This window comes from Trachurus trachurus (genome assembly GCF_905171665.1).
Source record: "Trachurus trachurus genome assembly, chromosome: 7".
NCBI classification, from domain to species: Eukaryota; Metazoa; Chordata; class Actinopteri; order Carangiformes; family Carangidae; genus Trachurus; species Trachurus trachurus.
In genome coordinates this window covers 3,288,873-3,310,972 of record NC_139901.1, presented here as the reverse complement: position 1 = coordinate 3,310,972, position 22,100 = coordinate 3,288,873, and the positions used below count along the sequence as shown (strand labels likewise).

General features: G+C 41.3%; 1 protein-coding gene across 2 annotated transcripts; it reads left to right on the top strand.

Annotated features, from left to right (window-relative positions):
- The first annotated feature begins 1,649 nt into the window (after window positions 1-1,649).
- LOC310988468 (peptidase inhibitor 16) lies at window positions 1,650-21,896 on the top strand. 2 transcript variants are annotated; one of them, XM_083975066.1, is made up of 7 exons: window positions 1,650-2,181; window positions 16,166-16,316; window positions 17,396-17,463; window positions 17,652-17,761; window positions 19,008-19,099; window positions 20,740-20,840; window positions 21,018-21,896. In XM_083975066.1, exons 1-7 carry the CDS (start codon window positions 1,885-1,887, stop codon window positions 21,225-21,227), a joined length of 1,029 nt encoding a protein of 342 aa, XP_083831192.1. In that variant the 5' UTR covers window positions 1,650-1,884; the 3' UTR covers window positions 21,228-21,896. The 2 variants fall into 2 exon arrangements, with proteins under 2 accessions (XP_083831192.1, XP_083831191.1); XM_083975065.1 differs by having other exon boundaries at window positions 20,740-21,896.
- The last annotated feature ends 204 nt before the right edge of the window (window positions 21,897-22,100 follow it).

Genomic DNA, 22,100 nt, shown 5'->3' with positions numbered 1-22,100 from the left:
ACTTTTTATTATTATTAGCCCATGTCAAGTTGCCAGCACGCTGCATTATTATGAAATGAGCCAGTCCAAGATGTGTTTTATGTTTGCAAATTATTGTATCTGAGAATAGGCCTTCAGCTTCTTTATGGTCTATGAGCGCAGGCTTGTGCAATATTTATTTTAGAATTTACGAGGTCAATTAAACAGTAAATTACGTCCGCCATGAATAGATGTTTCGACCAGCGCAACATCGTTCCGCTCAGTCATCTCCGCATAGCTCTCTTTCAGAGCAGCGCACATGCATGATAGTCGTGCCCCCCCCCCCCCCCCCCCCCCCTGGATGTTACGATTGCGACCCCCGCCACAGTGTGCTTGCAATAAACCTGTGGGAAACACTGACCTGGCTGCATATCATTTATCATTTTGAGCTCAATAAATTCAGATAATATTTGACCGGAATTTCAAACATTTGTCTGGTAAATTGAAAACCTGCTGGTCACGTTGTCCGTTTTTTTTTCTAGTGGAAACACTGCTTGTTTCCGGAAAAACACGGATGTTTTTGGACTGTAGGAGGAAGCTGGAGTACCTGGGGAGAACCCAGGCAGACGGGGAGAACATGCAAACTACACCCAGAAAGGACCCTGGCCTGGGAATCAAACCCAAAACGTCTTGCTTGGAGGCGAGCGTGCTAACCACCCCAGTCAGTTAAGTCCACCATATGGAACCACATTTCAGGAGACTCTCATATGGATCCTATCAAAGGGTTGATACAAACAACATGTGAGTAAATAGGTGTACGATGAGCTGCCAACACCAGTTCAACTTTAAGTAAAGACATTTTAAAACCTGCAATCTACAAAATGAACATATATTCTGTATAAGTTCAATCAGATTTTACATTTCATTACTGCTAAATGCTTAGAAGTTTTTTATTTGAGTGCTATGGTGAAACAGACGTGTCACAACATTTATACATCATTGCTGGGGCCCTGTCATTATTCCTCCCATCCATACTGGCTGGTCCCCTCCCAAACAATGTGGGACCAAATCCACAGTCCTGGCTTTGTGTAATATGGAGTCTTAGAAGTTCCGTGTGACTCAGACAAAATCAGTGGTTATATTTCATAGTGACTGCCTGTTTAGAACAATATTGCCTCTTTGATTGACTGTGTCTTTCATCACAGCAAACAAACACTGAGGGGAAACAGAAAGGGCTGATTTTCTACTAAGGACACTGTAACTGTGGAAGACGCCAGTTTGATTTGTCTATTTGGACTCACCAAGCCTAAAATTAAACTTCTGCTGAAGTAGAAACTTCTACAGAGAAAGGGTTGGAAAAGTTAGTTATAAGTCATATAAGGAAGAACAGTCAGGATAAATAATATATCAAGACTTGTTCAGACAGGAGAATAAAATGAAGGGAGGTAGAGAAGGACAGGAGAGGTTAAAAGGGTGAGAAGAAGACGAGGGGGAGAAGAGATCGACATAGAGAATATGGAGTAAGAGGATTGAGGGGGGTTGTGTTTGTTACGCGTACCAGTCAGTGCAGTGTGTGAAATGTGAACCGAAGTGTGTGTGTGTGTGTGTGTGTGTGTGTGTGTAGGGGAGGATCCTCTAACTCTTAAAGCCGGGTCAGAAAGAGAGAGATCGGCAGAGCTGAGAGTGAGAGGCACTGAGGAGGGAACACACACGCACACACACACACATACACACTTTTACCGCCTCTTAAACACACACACACACACGCATAGACACACACACAGACATTCACACAGACAAGGACAAGCGGCCTATTGTGCACACACACAAACCCGTGTGTTGATCACTTACAGACAAACACACGCTCTTCACTGGACTCTGGACCGACCTCTTGAGGATACGTCCCTCAGGAATCTGTTTCCCATCATGTACCAGTGGAGCCTCTCCAGGGAGCTCCAGGGGGCCTCTGCACAGCGGGGGGCCCCGACCCGGCGGACTACCCAGGATCAAGCATCAAGGACCTCCGGGGTGATAAGTAGGGGGTCCGTGGGCCACCGCCTGTGCCACAGAGGTGCTCCTCTCTGGGCCTGGCTGCTGCTGGGCGTCCTGCTGCTTCCCGGGGCATGGAGCTTTCTGAGCGAAGAGCAGGAGGAGCTGCTGGTGGAGCTTCACAACCACTACAGAGGACAGGTCTCACCCAGCGCCTCCGCCATGCTGCCACTGGTGAGACACCTACACCCCACACCCACAGCTTAAAATACTGGTACAACCATGCCAGGAACTTCATGTCGTCAGGTTACCTTACATCAAGACACACGGTATAATGAGTTACGTAATATTACCCATTAAAGCAGAAGTAAGTGGAATGTTTGTGTTAATATAAGTCTTAAATAGCTCCGACAGCAATCACTTATATAGAGTGTTTGGTCCGAAACACGGGTCTGTCAGTCACTCTGCTCTGCTGTAAGCCGAGGAGAAAACTTTCCTTGTATACTTCCTTGTATCCTACAAGCTTTATCCAATGAGGAGAGAGAACGGCATGAAGGGCTGTGTGTGCAGCCAAGGGATGCGCGTGAATGTGGTGACGTAGGGACGAGGGCGGGGACTGCTAACTCCCTCGGCTGACAAGAAGTTAGCCAAAACGACCAGATCGCTTACATCTGCTTTAATATTGCCCATTAACTGTCAGCTTCATTCACTCTAATTATTCAGTTGTTTTTTGGTGAATTAATCATTTTTGAAAAAGCACCATTACGTCAGTTTCTCTGAAATTAGGTAGTGAATCAAAAAGGCTTGGTCTTAACAAATGGGATGCCTTTTGATTCACCTTCTTCTAAATACCTCATAACTTGAAATGTCATCGTGAAAATAGAAGAGGTGATGCTATGTCCAAGCCAATCAGTGAAGAGTTTTATTGACTGTGACAGTGATTTTTTTGTAGCTCAGACAAGAAGAAAAAAAAATATTTGCCATGATTTTGGACATTAAATGGTATAAATACAATAATCATCAATATAAAAAATAATTAAATCCCAGTCTGAAAATATAGGTGCTGATCTTCAAAGGGTTTGGTCTTCAAAAGAAGTCAGACCCATTTTTTCAGTCAATACTACAGTCACCTACAAATGTCAGCTCTCTGAAGACTTTTCTCCAAGTGGTGAGAATCAGAATTAAAACAGAAAAATCAATTACACATCCACTGATTTGTGATTAATAGAAATTTCTGTCTAGAACAAACATGAAATTGGCAGACATTATCCTTTAACTGAGACTAGAACTATAGTTATTAAGGTTTCACGTAGTATAAAGGCAGATGTCCGTGTCCTGTTTGGTGATAAAGAAGCTCTAAGTTCTCTATCAATACTGTGAGAGTTATGCACACTGAGCCTTAAAATGAGCCATCAGGACTTCTGTGACGTTGTGATGTCACAACGTCCCAAGCCCCAAGCTCCGCCCACTGGGAGCCGCCATTCAACCTTGCAGGATTTGGTTCCTCTGAGTGTTACCCTGAAATCTGCTACAGTCATTTCAGTCAGAAAACAGTCAGAGGAGGGCTTCAGAGCCTGCTCTGCTGATCACTGGTTGAGGAACTTCTGGTTTCTGGTCAGTGTGTCATCGCTCTTTAGTATGTGACTAATGTTGACTGTAGTGTCACTTCCACTAAATCTGAACTACTGTACGTCATCATGAACACTGATTTACATCACACCACCTGCAGTTTATAATGTTGCAATACAAAATAAGCAATAATGTTTGGTAACACTTTACAATAAGGGTCCCTTAATTAATGTTAGTTAGTACATTATTAAGCATTAATTAACTGTTTACAGATATATTAACAATCATTATTACGTGTTACTTAGGATTAGGAAACACATTAATTAAGGAAGCCTGTTAGTAAGCAGTTAATTAATGTTTACTACTCATAGTTAGTTAATAAATTATTAAGTAATAATAAAAGTTGAATAATGTAATTAGTTATCATTATGTATGCATTCATTAACACATTAGTTGATATATTAATGCTTAATAATGTACTAACTAACTAACGTTAATTAAAGGACCCTTATTGTAAAGTGTTACCTAATGTTTTATTCCTGTTAACCAATGTGCAGTCTATCAGGCCAGTCTATGACAGTTGATCCAGACAAAGTGTTTCATGTTCATACAAATGTGTAACAGGGTTTCAGGAGAACTGGCTAAACAAGCTGTAAATGTCAGGAGCAGGTTGACTGAGATAAAAAGCTGATGGGACAGGTTCTCCGGTCAGTACCTACAGCAGAGGAAGTTCATGAAAAAAAGGCTCTAGTCACAGCTCAAATGGTGGAAAAACATGTGGGAATGTGAGGAAGGTGTCATCACTCCGCACAGCTCCAGATATTAATGGACATATTACAGTATGTATGGATGTATTCACTAAACCTTGTGTTGGTTCCATTGCACCTTGTTGCAATGGGAATATTTTTTCTGTAATACTTTCAGTTTTTCATTTTATAGTTCAGTGCAAAATTGTATTAAAGCTATTGTAATAGGACAAACTAAGGACACAATACAATACAATACATTACAAGGACAATTTACAGAACTAACTGACTGAACACTTTTGCCTTCAGTCATGCAGTACTTCTTTGATTTCTTCAGAGACTTCACTCTCAGCAAATGGTTTGATCAAACCTTGCTCTTTAATATATAATTATTACACATCTGCCATCACAGAAACCTGTGATTGGTGTGCTTTGCTTTCACAGGAGCCTAAAGGAACTGAACCAAATGGATAAAGGCACCAGTCCTAATCTTTGTTATTCTTATTTGATCCTTGATATCCCTAATTAACCATTTAGATATTAGAATAGAAACAGTAAAACCGTATAGACTGATAAGACAAAAACATCTAAGAAGATAAGAACTTTAAAAAGATAACCTTAAAAAACATGAACTAACTCTGTAGCAAAAACACAAGAGATGTCTCAAACAATCGACAAAGACCGATCTGAAACAATCAATGAGATCAAGCTGTATCAAGATGTATAATCAAAAGAAGATGAGTTTCTGTGTGAATTTCTGGAGACCAGTCTTCACTTTAACTGTAGAAGGTCTAAATTGATGGGAACAGCCAATGATAAAGACTCAGACCTCTGGAACGTCACAGTCTTGTTATTATGCTTGGAAAAGAGATACGACTGTTGAGTTTCACTAATCTAATTCATTAACTGCTGGAAGACCACAAATAGGTCATTGAGTTTTATTATTGTATGAGGATGATCTGATGATTCCTCCCAAACCTCAGCAAGGCACATTGGAAGTATTTGGGGTAGAAACAGGGAAAATATATTTTTATTTTTTGGTGTGACCACAATATTTAAAGAGTTTTAACAAGAAGACAAATATAACTAATCATTACTCTTGGTGAGTTACATAAATAATGTCTGAGTTGCTTGAAATGTGCATCCTTTCATTCTCTACCACCAACTGTGTCATAAGGACAAAGAATACCAACACAACTGCTGTCAATGGAGAAGAAAAATCAGGATTTATCTTTTTTTCCACAGCATCATAGCTCAAAAGTCTTACGTACGTAGTGTCCTTCATTGCATATTCTTCCTGTTTTCTTTATATCCCATCATCAGATTCAAACTACTGAATGTCTCCAACTAGGCTAAGCCTGTTTGTGTATCACGGCTTGATGTAGGCTATGTGGTTCCTTTGACCCACAGAGCTCCATTGTTTCTGAGAACCATTAAAACACATCAGTGAGTCACACTGATCACCATGAACACACACACACACACTGTAGGACTCAGCCCCACCCTCAGCACTAGAGGATTGATCCTAGTTAGCGCCCTACCTGATTAGCCATAACCTCAGCTAACTCCCTTTTAATGCTAGTTACTGTAGCTAACAAGCTAGGTGGGATATGTAGATCGGAGACTCTAATTCCTTACAATTACTGGTGACATGTAAATGATACTTTGACTCAGGGTTTGTCAGTTAACCAACTGGTCAGATTACCACATGCCTATGTTCCCACAGCCCTTTGTTCCCTCAGCCCTATGTTCCCTCAGTTTGGCTCGAGGTCCTGGTGCAAAGGACCCTAGGTTGAAATTACTCTGAATCATCCCTTTAAATGCGGTATAAAAATAAAAATGATTTGACTTAGAGTTTAATTTTGAGGAAATTCTTAGAAATAAGAAAAATCTTAGAAATTAGGCAACATAGGGATGAGGGAACATAGGACTGTGGGAACATAGGGCCTAATTTTCAAAAATTTTCAGTGAAAAGTTTTTTTTTTTTTTTTTTTAGAAATGAGGGAACATAGGGCTGTGGGAACATAGGGCTGACCCCCATTAAAACATTAAAAAATAAGCTTTGGGTTAGCCTCTGAGCTAGACACCCAGCTGTACAAAAAGCAATGAACCCCCCCCCCCCCACCCCTCTTTGTCCTTTTCTGGATTAGCTGGGAAATCATTGGTGGAGTCAGGCACTGCCAAGATGGCGCCAATGGAGCAGCTCACTCTGAGCTCGACAAGAATAAGCAATGATTCTACGCAGATGTTTGTTTTGTCTCATCATTGTCCACGATCTATTGTAATCATCTCCAGCTGTGAGCTGCTCCTTCATTTCTGTCTTACATTGTGTGGTGTGATCACAGTGTCCGACGACGGCGGCACACTCTGCAGTGACTTCAGCCTTCCATTTACTTCTCTTTCTCTTCATGGTCAGTGATGTGTGTCTGTGGTGACACAGACGACACAGGATGAGGGTCAGGTCAAATGATGGATTAGCCTAAAAAAGAGGGAAGGGGTCAAATAAGGAAGTCTGGCTAAGAGGAAGTCTGATCTGTTGTGTCTGTTCAGATCTTTGTCATGAGTCTAGGACAGAACTGATCCAGATTTGCTAACGTCATGTACATTCATCCTCCTCTTCTGTCTTTGTTTCTTCATGTTGAATAGTCCCGCTACACAAACAAACAAAGTTCTGGCACTGTCTACTCTTGCTCTGTCTTGTTCCAATTATCCCTGTTTATAGCTGGGTTATGTTTCCTTTACTGTAAGTGTTTTCATGATCAAACCACTTTTTATATTTATTCCTATTGTACACATAAAATCAGACCATTACAGTCATTACGGTTCATCTCCTCTAGAGATCCTGACAGGGAGTCGCCATTCTGACTAACAGAATGACACTGTTACTCAACTTAGGCTAATTTAAAAGTTTCCTACTCCTTACATTGCTGCCCTCAAGTTGAGAACAGTTAGTAACTCTCAGTTGGACGTGCAGGTGAATTTAAGGTCAGATTAAATTGCTGTGTTGGTTTTGTGTTTTGGGCTTCGGGCACTTGTTTTGGCTTGGTTGATGGAGCAGAGAGAAGCTGGAGGTTGTTTAACTGTTTATGGAGATGTGGAAGCGACCGATGTGCCCTTCTGGCACAGGTTTCAGAGAGGGGCTGTGACCACGTTGCCCATTTTAGGATAAAAGTACAGAACTATGACTTTCATCCTAAATCCTGTGACGACTGCGTTTGTTCCACAGTCTGGTTTTATCAAGCTTGTACCTTTCTGATAAAAAAAATGGATCATTTCATATTGTGAAGTATGTTTGTTTCAGATACTGCTGTAAAAGAACTGGTACAGAACAGATCAGGCATCTGTACAAGGTGAAACATGTCCAACAAGTTGTTTTCAGTTCTATGAACATGGAAGAGGATTCCTCTTGGCCTGAGCTACCAATTTGTTTTTCATATTTCATTGAGCAGAGATAAAAGATCAACTATTATGTAAAAGGAGGAGTCTCCATCTGACTTTTTCCCCGAGACGAACTCAGTTGAAGTTTGATAAAAACTCAGACAAGATGCTGACTGTGTGAAAAAACAATTTTAATAGCACATCTAAAAACTAGGGCTGACCCAAAGAAAATCGTTGAAGTCCGTGATCGATTTTTTTTTTTTTTTTTCCTTTTTGACACCGGTTCTCATCGGCAATTGTTACATTAAAATGAGCAGGCTACTTGGCATCCTGGAAACCTGCCTGATTTTGGAGATATGCAGTGTTTGTCTGCCATTACTTTCATTATTTCCGCTACGATCACGCACCCCCCGGCCATCGAAGCTTCGATTTTGAACGATTTTATGTCCACGAATATTCGATTATCTAAATATGATAATCGGGACAGCCCTACTAAAAACAAACCAAGAACTATGTAAAACACATGAACTTATACAGTGTTTGTATACATCCCAAGAAACTTTATGTCTGTTAGATTAAAGTAAGATTAAAGGTTCTTGTTCTCTATTCTGATTTGCTGACTGCTTTCCTAGTGTGATTTTATATAAAAGTGCAGCAGATTTCAGGTAAACACCCAATCTACAAGGTTGGACGGGGGGTCCAGGTGGGCAGTGGCTTGTTTCCAAGACCGGTGGCTGTTGTGTCGTTGTGACATCACAAAAGTACAAAAGCCTTGACAGACACAGTAGCCTTGGTTTCTGAATACAAGCTGTGTGCATTTCTCTGTGCTTTTGATACTTTTGCAGTAATAACACAGAGGCTAGACCTGCTTTATAATCCAACAACACATGGACATCTACCTTTATAGTACGATAGTATGAGATATGCATATGAGAGCTTTAATGCAATCTAAAATGGTGAAGATCATGAACAGATAAATATCTGTCATTGTGAGTTGCATCATGTTGTTACATTCAGGTCAGTTACTCTTAGTCTTGTATAGTTGACCCAAAGTTACAGTAATATGTTGCCTCGCACTCTCACTACACTTGTTTTTATTTCACAGTCGACGGAGCCTAAACGTGTTGAGAGAGAAGTGCGAAATGAAGAAAAACTTCCTCCGACTGATAAAAATCACAGTAATTAAAGACACATGATGGCGTACATCCATTTCAAGAATCTACCCCTCTAGTTCTAGTAGTGAGAACAATTGTTAACATCAAATCAGGGATTGCAGATGAGGATAGCCTCCTTACATAAAAACGCTGACTAAATCAAGGCCTGGGTTCCAGGAACAGACGGGTGTTTCCTCCTCCAGGCTCCATCCAGTTAATAACATGAGTGTTAGTGGAGGAACGCAGCAGGGAAATCATCCTCCAGGACAGACACACACACAGACAGACAGGGAGGGAGGGCAGGAGTCAGCTCTCAGGGTTGAGCAACAGAGGAGGAAGACTGTTGGGAAAGAGCTCGGAGACGAAGAGCAGGAGTGTAGTGTTTAGACAGAGAGAAATGAAAATTAGGTAGAGACTGAATGAGGACCCAGAGGAATCTCTCTCTCTCTCTCTCTCTCTCTCTCTCTCTCTCTTTGTGTGTGTGTGTGTGTGTGTGTGTGTGTGTTGAGCGGCAAAGGTCTCAGCCTCTATCCATCAGTATGGAAGCCCCACTGGGACATTTAAATACTGATGTTTTCTTTCTGCCTTTTAACTGGACTAGAGCGAAAAAGGGACAAAAAGAGGTAGAAAAGAAGGAAGGAGTGAACTGAATAGAGAGAGAGAGTGAGGAGCAAAGAGGGAGGGAGAAGCAGAGAAGGAAGGAAGGACAAGGAGACAAGGAGAGAAAGAGTGGAGAAGATGGAAGGAAGGGAGGATATTGTCAGGACTGGAGAGAGGAGAGGGCGAATGAAGGGAGAAAACAGAAAGTAAGGAGTATGTGTGAATCTGGGAGCAGTGGAATAATACAACATTATTAGACTGAGGTGTGGAGAGAGGTCAGTGTGCTGTAACATGACCAAATTCACATGAGAAATACATGTTGCTGTTGGCAACAGAAATATCTGGTCAGTTTAATTCATTGGTTTATTTGACACGGGCAGTGCAACACTGATCAACACAGAATTAAAAAGAAAACTGCAAGTGAGCCAGAGTTAGCCAGTAAGGCTAATTTTTATCCGTTGTCCCTGGCCGGATATTACAGGCAACCTAAGAACCAAAAAAGGGTAACAATTAAGCAATGCATTAAAGCAGAAGTAAGTGGAATGTTTGTGTTAATATAAGTCTTAAATAGTTCTATCTTCAGACAGCAATCACTTATATAGAGTGTTTGGTCTGAAACACGGGTCTGTCAGTCACTCTGCTCTGCTGTAAGCCGAGGAGAAAACTTTCCTTGTATCCTACAACCTTTATCGAATGAGGAGAGAGAACGGCATAAAGGGGCGGTCCTCTCTGTTAGTGCAGCCAAGGGATGCGCGTGAATGTGGTGATGTAGGGACGAGGGCGGGGACTGCTAACTCCATCTGCTGACAGGAAGTTAGCTAAAACCACCGGATCGCTTCTGCTTTAAGCAATGCATTAAAATACAACTTAACTTACATATCAATTTACCTAGTAAAAGCTCATAATAACAAATAAGACATGTACGTAACAACAGTCAGTGATTCCACAATCACTCCAATATGATACATAACCGGTCTGACCAATTCAGATACAACCAGTCAACCAGTTCCACTATTAAAACCAATATCTGAAACTAAATACGACATAAAAGCATGAGTGAAACCAGTTTGAACAGACTGGAGAGGACCAGTTAAAATAAAACAATACACAGGCTGGTCTACCACTTCAAATGCAATAGGTCTGAACCACACAGAAAAAACCAGAACCAGTTCAGATCCACCTCATACAAACCAGTTAAAGGGATAGTTCACCCAAAATTCAAATTTCACTCATTATCTACTCACCCTCATGTGGACTAAGGGCTGGGAGAAGTTTCAGAGTCCTCCGTGGCTTCTCTGAGTTACAGGGGGTCTCGGCGTAGCAGTGCATGTCCATATGATGGTTGCAAATGGATACCAACTGTCTTCGTAACAAAAAGACACACCAAAAAACATCCAAATACCTCCATGCTGCTTGTATGTAATGTCCATCTTGTATTGAAGCCCTGAAATGCGAAATTGTCCCGAAAAAAATTATATAAGTCTATATTTCAAGCTTGTTTTGTAGCGGAAGCTTCTCGAAGCTCCTCTTCCCAGTTCGTCAAAATTGGATGAACTGGGAAGAGGACAGACCCTGGTTCGTCCAAATTTGACATGCACTGCTACGCCGAGACCCCCTGTAACTCAGAGAAGCCACGGAGGACTCTGAAACTTCTCCCAGCCCTTAGTCCACATGAGGGTGAGTAGATAATGAGTGTGAAATTTCAATTTTGGGTGAACTATCCCTTTAAAGCACTTCCACACTTGTTGAGTGTGACCAGTTCAAATACAGTCTGATAGACATACCAGCACCATACACATGTACCAGCACAGATACAAGCAATCAGTATAAGCTGTTGATCTCCAGTGTGGTCAAGCAGTGTGTGTGTGTGTGTGTGTGTGTTGTTACTACATGACCATGTACATGACCTGAGAGTTATAACATAGACCAGATGTTGAGAGAGCGTGGAGAGAGAGAGGAATGTGAAGGAGACCCCTGGCTATTGTTTGTGTTGTGTGTCATCGCCGGACAAATAAACCAACACACAGAGACACACGCACACATGCGCGCGCACACGCAGGGATATTAAACTCAGTCAGGGTCCTCTTGCTTATTCTTTCAGTATCACAGCAACAGGGACACCTCGGACCACGACATGGAGACAACAGAGTTTCAGATATCCGTCACTCGTCATCAAACCATGAGGCCTCAGCTCTGAGGACACTGGCTGGTTCCTACTGAAGACGTCAAGCTGTAAAAACACCTCACTGATGGCGATTCATTGGAAACACATTAGTGGAGGACAGTCAGTGAACGTCACTCCCAAAAATCACAACAGCATGCTGCTTTCCCTCGTTAAACTGGAGAACATGATTGTGTTTGTCCATGGGAGTCAAAGACTTTGATCAGTGATCAGTGATGTGACATCTGAAGGCACGTCACTGGATAGAACTCTCCCATTGGCTCAGGTGGCTGCCAGTCAGAGCGTCTGACTCAGAGGCTTAAAAGAATAGTTCACCCAAAATTCAAATTGCACTCATTATCATCTACTCACCCTCATGTGGACTAAGGGCTGGGAGAAGTTTCAGAGTCCTCCGTGGCTTCTCTGAGTTACAGGGGGTCTCGGCGTAGCAGTGCATGTCCATATGACGGTTGCAAATGGATACCAACTGTCTTCGTAACAAAAAGACACACCAAAAAACATCCAAATACCTCCATGCTGCTCGTATGTAATGTCTGTCTTGTATTGAAGCCCAGAAATGCGAAATTGTTCAGAAAAACAAGCAAGCAAAATGCGATTTGCGCCGGGGTCAGTAATCGCACTGACGCTGGCGCAAATCTCGCGATATTTGGACAGACCAGGAAGAGGAGCTTCCACTGCAAACAAGCTTGAAATATAGACTTATTTAATTTTTTTGGAACAATTTCGCATTTCGGGGCTTCAATACAAGACGGACATTACATACGAGCAGCATGGAAGTATTTGGATGTTTTTTGGTGTGTCTTTTTGTTACGAAGACAGTTGGTATCCGTTTGCAACCATTATATGGACATGCACTGCTACGCCGAGACCCCCTGTAACTCAGAGAAGCCACGGAGGACTCTGAAACTTCTCCCAGCCCTTAGTCAACATGAGATAGATAAAAATTTCAATTTTGAGTGAACTATCCCTTTAAATGACAGTTGCTTGTGCAACGGAGGGTCCGGGTGCACCCATAAAGGATGTGCAAACCAGACTGCCAAGCGGTCATTGACCTCTTGGCACAACGGTGTGCATTGCCGCCCAAACCCCACCTGGGGCAGTCCGTACCGAAACTCAAAGCAGAGGGCCAGGTTGACATCGGCTACACATGTGTACCCAAACTACGGCCACATTTACACAGAGCTGGGAATTACAAAAACAATTATTTCCCCCTCTTCGTTTTTATTTTTTATTTTTTAAACATCGTTCACACTAGAGTGTTTTCAAAAATTCTTCATTTTACCAAACCTGTATAAATGTGCCACTCAGAGCTACTATGAGCCTGGTAAACCTATAGGCAGCAGTGTAATGAGAAGCATAAAGCCATGCTAGCCAATCAGAATCCTGGAAAAAACACAACAACGAATGACACAAGTTACTTCCGGTTCCTTCCGAGATGGCACGAGGTTCCTTAATAAACACAGGTGGCACACTTACCGTCTCATACTGTGACGCTCTGAAGCCTGAAACTCTGTCTCCTCCTGTCTACATGCAAACAGGAAATCTCTGAGTTTTCAGATATAATCATTTTTGGTGACTTGAAGCTCCGTTTCCATGTGAACTAAAGGCCAAAATGCAGTGAAATATCACAGTTTTTGCTTTGTGTAAACGGGGCCTTAATGGAAGCTATAATGTATTACCCTGCAGCTGAAAAGAATCACCAGAACTCATGAACTGGTAAAGAGAGAAACTTCTACTCACCCCTAGAACAACTCAAACACTTGTGTACAACGGTTTTTTTTTTGCTTGTTTTATTGACTATTATCCTAATGCTGTGTATACATCTTTATTGAGTATGTATATATTTACCTTTCATAGAGTAGAAAAAAGCAGAGTATGACTCTTGAGCTTCTTATTCAAATGAGAATCAGAAACATTGATATTTCCTTGCTGCATCATGTTACTTGCTGCTGTAACAACCAACCTTTGCCCTACTTTGTGAACTCTGCAGATGGAGAAAGGTTTCACATACTAATATGAATGAGTTCAGCCCCTTGCTGTGATAACGATGCGTGGACATTTCTGTCCTGCAGGCAGCAGCAGCAGCGAGCCGGCAGCTTGTCAGACATGAGTTAACAGGCTCAACAAATAAAAACATTAAAATCTCCTTCACAGCTCCCCATGTCTCAGATAAAAAAAATGTTTTTTGATAAGCTGCCCTTATATCTTAAATCTAAGTGGTCCATTTCTCATATGAAATCCTCCCAGGACTAAATCTGGCAACATAGAAATAGCTGAATATTGCTGAAATATAAAGCAGCCAAACAGTTATAGGTTTGGCTGCTGGTTGATAATAAATGCAAGCATATAACTCTAAACTCCAACCCTATAAAGAACAGTACCAGGCATCTGGAGCATTATTGACTTAATGTGAACTACAAGTCAGTGACGGGTTGTGAGGGAAACAAACATGATACTCGAACACAGACGTGTTTGTTGCTGACTCATGGTCCATCGTTCACTGGTTTCTCACTTTCTGAAGAGGAAACAGTCACATGTGTGATGGAAAGGAAATAGGCACCTCAGACAGGCAGGTTCACGCTGTGGTCAGGGTCAGAGGTCATCATCAGGGATAAGTGGGTGACAAGGACATCGCATTGCAAAAGTAAATTTCATTTTCATTTATTTAGATCTCCATTAGCTTTGGCAAAGGCCATCGCTATTCTTCCTGGAGTCTACTTTCACAGATAAACTGTCCATTGCAGTCGATAAATACAAAAAACACATCACACCATAAACACAATAACAACATCCATAACCACAACAACTCACAACGATCTACAAGACAAAACAAGACAAAACAAGACAAAACAACAAAACATAAACAATACAAACAACATATACATATTACTGGACCTTATTCATTTCCACAGTGTAGCTAGCTATTAACCATAGTTGTGAAATAATCAGATGTTTAAAGACATTCGTTCCTCATAATTACATTAACTTACAGACAGTACCCAATACACAAGCAGACTGAAGATATTTCAAGTAAATCAGACAAATACTAATTAATTGTGCCAAATAGCTTCAGCTAGATAGACAGTTGTTTGACTAATAAGTGTTCCTTCAATAGCTCTTTAAATCTGTATTTGTTATGTTCTTGGATGATATGTCGTGGTAGAGCATTCCATATTACCATGGCCCTATACATTACCGTGCTTTTTATCTTGTTTGTTTTTACTTTGGGTAAGGTGAATTTACCCTCCGTAGCATGTCTTGTTTTATAACAATGCTCATAAAAATGCCTGTCTGCATGTAAAGGAAACAGGACAGAGAGCAAAAACAAACCGTCCATATGAAATACTTTTGGATGAATGTCAGCCCTATGATTTCCTGACCTCAGGCTGATTCAGAGTCCGGGTCAAACACAATGTGCATTTAATAATCTAAATGTCTCTTCACTTTCCTGTTCCTGTGTTTTGTTTCCTTAATGTGATATTAAACATCCCATCATCCTCCAGTTAACCTGCCACAGAAAAGACCAATCATCACCCTTTCACTAAACCATCTTCAAGAGCACATAAAGAGCACTTTGATTATAATACTCAAGGTTCACACATTCACAGTCCACTCAAATTTGTCCAGTTTGATTGAAGCTGATGGAAACAAGGCTACATCAGCATTTCTTTGTAACACAACTACATCAACAGTGATCAATGGAAAAAAAAAAAAAAGATCTGTGTAGGTGTGGTTTGATCGGATTGGTTGACAGTGACCAAACCACTCATGTCGTCAGATATTTACTGCTGTGAGTCTGTGACATCACCTTTTCCAAAATGAGCCCTGCCTACTTCAAACCAGTGAGAAGTCCGCAGAGACAACAAGAACAGACATCATTCATGTCATATATCCAAAAAATGTTTTCCAACTTTGGCAGAAAATAGTGGTTTCTAGATGAGTCCCGTCCGTCATGAGAAGCTGACTGGAAAAAATAGTGTTTTAAAGGAGACATATTCTGCCCCCTTTCCACAAATTAAAATAGTTCCCAGGTGTCTTAAAGACATGGCTGTAACATGCTTCGGTCAAAATCCCCCAAGGATCAAACATCACAGCTCTTTTCATCCTCTCTAAACAGCCCTGTTCAGAACGGCTGGTTTCAGTGCCTGTCCCTTTAAATGCAAATCAGCCACTGCTTGCCCCGCCCCTTCTACTGGTACCAGGTAGGGGTGGGGTTATGCAAATTAAAAAGCTAGTTACATCATTGGAAGACATCTGAGGGAACAGCTCACAAAACCACATGGATTTCAATCTAGGGAGCCTGAAAATTACAGATTTTTTGGTCAATTCTCACATTTTGGGGACCAGAAGGCAAGACAAACACCTAAATATATGTGAAAGAGCCTTCAGAAAGTGATATTTACATAAAATGTCCCCTTTAAAGACGTTCATATCAGCCTGTTTGTGTATAGTGCTAATGAGTAAATGTTAGCATTCTAACACTGAGTTTTAGGATGTTAGTATCGTCCCGTGACCCACAGGATTCTTTAAAATGTGTCAGTCTGTCGTCCACACTATAGATCTTGACTGATCGAGTTTGTGCTGTGCAGAAATGGGACCCGAGCCTGAAGTTGCTTGCAGAGGGCTACGCCGCTAAATGCATCTGGAACCACAACCCGGAGCTGGAGGACACCGGAGAGAATCTGTTCGCCGGCGACGGGCCTCTGGACCTCAGAGAAGCTCTGGAGAAGTGGTTCCTGGGTGAGTTGGTTACAGGGTTGTGTTTCTAAAGCAGCTCATCCTCCCTCATAGAAAGTCACATATCTTGGCTTTTTTACTTAGCAAACTGCAGACAGACACAGTCAGAGAGCAGCTGGTGAACTCAGTGGAGCAGTTAGCAGCTACAGAGCCAGATGTTTCCTTCAGGAGCTGGTGGAGGCCAAACCCAGAGCTGAAGGAGAAGGAACACTGGACTGCTGTGGACGCAGGTGGTTTTGATGCATCACTGTTGGAAGAGCGCGAGTGTAGCTATTAAAATTATTGATGCGTTCTTCCATTCAGGGTCATATTTCTGCTCATGATGGCCCATTGTCATTGCTTGCAAGTGAATGATTGTTGATGTTATTGATACCACATGTGATTTCCCAAGTCAAAATATTTCCTGCGAAAAAGCCCTTCAGCAATCTGATGTGTAACAGGTTTGTTTTATTCTCCCTTTGCTTCTTTGGATAGTTTTTTCCACAGTATTTGTCAATGTTAGGGTCCCTGAAATGTCTGAAATGCTAAGAGGCATGTAGTCAGTCTGACTATGGCCCAAAATAGCAAAAACAATGAAATAATGAAATAACTGCATCAGTGCTAAATGGTGCAGGTTTCTAACTGCAGAGCTCATTATCAGTCCTTCCATATATGACATCATCTAATGTCCAACCTGACGTCTACTCTGATCCAAGAACTGTTACTCAAGCACCGCAAGTGCCAGTTTGAGCTACACATTTAATGGTGGAAGAATTCCTCCTCTTTCCATTTGACAGCCAAAGCCACTAGCTGAAAATCTGAAATACACCTCATATGATTCATCATCTCTATGATCGATGAATAAATTATTTTTATAGCGGGAGTCACGCACAAGTACATTAAGTCATTCAATTGACTTCCACCATGGACTGATACGTCATTTAAATGCTGCTTGACCTGCAGATACAGGTTAATGCATCTGTAATATTCACACATTGACAAAGGTCTGTGCTGTTACAGGTTCACTGTGATGGAGTATTTCTAAAGGCTGCAGGAGCTGATGTCATTATACTAATGTATTATAATGTGATTGATGCCTTTAGAGCACCTGGACTATGACTACCAAAACAACAGCTGTGATGAAGACAAGATGTGTGGACACTATACACAGGTCAGACACACTCCCACTGTACATTTATACACACACACACATTTATCTCTGGGCTGGATTAGCTAAATTTGAACTGTGTGTGTGTGTGTGTGTGTGTGTGTGTGTGTGTGTGTGTGTGTGTGTGTGTGTGTGTGTGTGTGTGTGTGTGTGTGTGTGTGTGTGTGTGTGTGTGTGTGTGTGTGTTTTAGATGGTGTGGGCGGACACACACAGAGTCGGCTGTGCCTTCCATATGTGCAACAACATGGAGGGACTGGACTGGGAGAGAGTCTCCTTCCTTGTCTGCAACTACTACCCAGCGTCAGTACAACTACTTTACTACAGTACTGTCATAGGATCAACTGTTTAGAACTGCTACTACACTGCAAAAACTCATATACTTATTTCTAGTCAAAACAAATCTCATTATACGTAAAATCACATTAAAAAGTAGCTTGTTTTTAGACACTTTTTACTTCTTTCAAGCATTTTAAAAAAAACTTGAAATAAGTAGAAAAATGTGATAGTAGGGCAAGTTTTTCTTTTTTATTACAAGCACAAAAAACGTCTTTCACTGGCAGATTTTTCTACTTATTTCAAGTGAAAATTAGTTTGAAACAAGTGAAATAATCTAAAAACAAGTTAATTCTTAGGTGATGAGTCTTATTTAAAGTGGAAAGAGATTAGTTTTGATTAGAAATGAGACATTTTAACAAGAAATATGACAAATATTCTTGGAAAGATTTTGAGTTTTTTCAGTGTATTGAGCTGTACATTTACTTGTTTTCCTACAGAACTACCACCACCACTACCTATGCTACAACTTTTAAAACTACTAATCCACTGCTGGTGTTCCCACTGCTGTTAGTATAGCCACTGTTACTACCACAGTTACAATTACCTATGTTACCACTACACTGCAAAAACTCAAAATCTTTCCAAGAATATTTGTCATTTTTCTTGTCAAACTGTCTCATTTCTAGTCAAAACTAATCTCTTTCCACTTAAAATAAGACTCATCACCTAAAAATGTACATGTTTGTAGATAATTTTCACTTGTTTCAAACAAATTTTCACTTGAAATAAGTAGAAAAATCTGCCAATGAAAGCAGGTTTTTTGTGTTTGTATTGAGGAAGAAAAACTTGCTCCACTATCATATTTTTTTAAACTTATTTCAAGTGAAAATATGCTTGAAATAAGTAAAAAGGTGTCTACAAACAAGCTACTTTTTATGTGATGTTTCTTGTTTTAAGTATAATGAGATTAGTTTTGACTAGAAATGACATTTTGACTAGAAATAAGACAAATATTCTTGGTAAGATATTTGAGTTTTTGCAGTGTACAGTACTGCCACTACCACCACAGCTACTGTGGGACAACAGCTCCCTCTTGTGGTCAGTACTGATCTTCTTCACAGGGTGTTGATGTGGAAATATAATTATTCCCTGTGTCACTGGGAGGAGCCTTTACAACAAATAATGAATCAGACTATAATAATGATAGTCTGCATGTGTTCATGAGTAGGCTACAGTATATCTATATATGTGTGTGTGTGTGTGTCCTCAGAGGGAACTATGAAGAGGTGAGGCCGTATGTGGAGGGTGACTGGTGTTCCAGATGTCCCGAAAACCTGCAGAAATGTGAAAACAACATGTGCGGTACGACACCTCTCTGTCGCTCTCCTCCTCATGAGCTGCTGTGACTCAGCTGCTCACGTACATCCATTCAACCTCAGGCCTCACAGCTTGGATCAGATGGTTCAGGGTTTAGTGCCGGTCCTGGTCCCGAGGATCCAGACTGCTGCAGATTTCATGACTAAGCAGCTTGTTCACTGCAGTAATCTGCGGTCACTTGTGAATGTGAATCAGTCCCATAAAGTTGCGTGAAACAGCAGAGCTCTGAGGCCAGCTGTGAATTCAGTGCCATGAAAAAGTATTTGCCCCCTTCCTGATTTCTTACTTGTCCCACTTAAATATTAAGGATCATCAAACAAATTTTAATATTAGAAAAAGATAAACCAGGTAAATAAAAAAATGCAGTTTAAATGATTTATTTTTTACTTTTATTAAGGGCTATCCAAACCTACCTGGTCCTGTGTGAAAAAGTAATTGCCCCCCTTGTTAAATCATGAAGTAACTGGGATTAAAAAAAAATTATTTGGAAAGCTGAGGTTAATTTCATCATTTATACCCAGACCTGTTGAATCAAGGAATCACCACAATAGAACCTGTCTGACAATGTGAAGTAGGCTGAGAGATCTCAAAAAGCAACACATCATGCTGCAATCTAAAGAAATAATAATTAAAAAAAAAACCTTTTTCACACAGGGCCAAGTAGGTTTCGATTAATAAATTATCTTTTTAAAACTGCATTTTATATGTATTGGGTTATCTTTGTCTAATATTGAAAGTTTGATGATCCTAAACATTTATGCGTGGCAAATAAGTAAGAAATGAAGAAGGGGACAAATACTTTTTCACAGCACTGTTTGTCTTAAAGGGATAGTTCGACTTTTGGCAAATTGGCCCATTGCCATAATCCCTATAGTCATAGCAGTAGGTTTGTTACCTTTAATTGTCGGTGCAAGCTATTTTTAGAACGGCGGAGCAGAGCCGCGAGCTGCTCGGAGCTACGCTACAGACCCTAATGGGATTTCTTGGTTTCCCTCATCAAACTCATCAAATTCACAATCCAACAACCCCAAAACACTCTGGTGGACAAATTGTGACCTGCACATTCACCACACTATGAGATAATAACAGAACGTTACGATACGGAAACAAAACCACTGATGTGCGTTCTTTTCGGGGGCAGTTTTTTGACAAGCAGTCTCTGCATTTGCCTCGAAAACAACTCCATCTTGTAGCCTATCGTTCCGTTATTTCCGTTATCTCATAGCGTGGTGATTGTGCAGGTCACAACTTGTCCACCAGAGCGTTTTGGAGTTGTTGGATTGTGTATTTGATGAGTTTGATGAGGGAAACCAAGAAATTCCATTAGCTTCAGTAGTGTAGCTCTGAGCAGCTCACGGCTCTGCTCCGCAGATCTAAAAACAGCTTGCACCGACAATTCAACGTAACAAACCTACTCCTAAAACTATAGGGATATGGCAATGAGCCAATTTGCCAAAATGTTGAACTATGCCTTTAATGTTTTCAGCTGTTAGTTGGATTAAACATTGTGATGTTGGTCACATGTGACCAAGTAGTATTTAACTTAATTATCATGGTCCCTTTCTGTCAGTCTTCAAGAAACAATCTGAAAAGGTTTTAAAAAGTGATTTCCTTATTGTTTCTAGTTGCTGACACTGTGGACGAGGGAGATGATGGAGACTGGTGGACATCCCCTCCACCAATGTCTGATCCCTCCCTTCCGCCTGCAGAGGAGGACAATGGGGAGGTTGTTCTTTCTCCGACACCAACTGATGCCCTGCCTGCGGTTGAGGACGGTGATTTAACAGACACCCCCGCCCCAGATACACCCAGTGCTGGAGAACCAGCAACACGGGGAGAGGAGGAAAATGTTGGAGAGGAGATGGACAAGGGGAAGGAAAATGAGAAGGAGCAGGAGCAGGAGCAGGAGGAGGAGAAGGAAAATGAGAAGCAAAAGGAGAAGGAGGAGAGGAAGGACGAGAGAAAGGAAACTGTGGATAAGGTGGAGAGCGAATGGGAAAACGATGTAACGCGAAAAGCACACAAGCAGCCTGGTAGTAACACCACTGGTTTAGTATCATCACTTTTCCTCCTTGTAGCCTGTCTGACTGGGATCCTGACTCTGAGGCTGTGAGGAGGAGAAGGAAAGAGGAGACACCACGTTCACCTCACCTCACCACTCGCGCATCGACTGCACATCCCCTTGTTAATCCGCCCCGTGGTAACTCTCTCCCCCTGCAGAGCGAAATGGGTCAATTAATAATTCACACTCATCAGAAACAAACATCTGCCCTTTTTAAAAAAAAAAAACATCTGCAAGTAGTCTGGAGTAACATCTGGGTCAAATAACACGTATAACCTGCTTCAACCTGTCTGGAAATACAAAACACTTCACTGTCACAGAGTTGCAGTCACTGACAGCTACTAAATCTAATTGTTCTCATTTAGAAGAAGCACACAGGCATCAGGTGACGACTGAGAAACGGCACAGACTTCTTTTGGATAAACACAAGGTTTATGAAGTGAAGCACGACATGATTTACGACCTTATTCAATTTGATGAGATGATCGAGAGACGAGACAGCACAGGAAGCAGGGGAGACAGCCAGCCTGTCCCTGTCCACCAAGCAGCACCTCTGACACGTTGCACCGCAGACTGTCCCGTGAAAAACGAGGACACATCTAGCGGTTGTAGTAAACACGACGGGAGCAAAGGGAAACGTGTGGGGATGTAGACAAAACAGAGGCAAAGTCAGGAGGAGGCTGTGAAAACAAATATTCTGTTTGAATAAAACTAAATCAGAGGTGGGTTGTTGCTCAGAGGTCTGACCTCAGGTTAGCTGTTTCCCCCGGATTAGCCACAAAACCTTTAACCAGAAAATAAAATAAAAAATAAATGACCACGTCATGGCTGTCTGCCTCAGGCTAGTTGAAGGCTGCGTCCCTGTTCGACCGAAGTCATAAAATATTTAACAAACAGTGTGAAATTTTGTCATAATTTCTATGA

Excerpts from the sequence above, each read along its gene's own strand:
- LOC310988468 (XM_083975065.1), top strand. The coding sequence starts at position 1,885 with ATGTACCAGTGGAGCCTCTCCAGGGAGCTCCAGGGGGCCTCTGCACAG. Across the intron at positions 16,317-17,395 it reads TCTGGAGAAGTGGTTCCTGG|AGCACCTGGACTATGACTAC; the intron begins GTGAGTTGGTTA and ends TGATGCCTTTAG. Across the intron at positions 17,464-17,651 it reads TGTGTGGACACTATACACAG|ATGGTGTGGGCGGACACACA; the intron begins GTCAGACACACT and ends TGTGTGTTTTAG.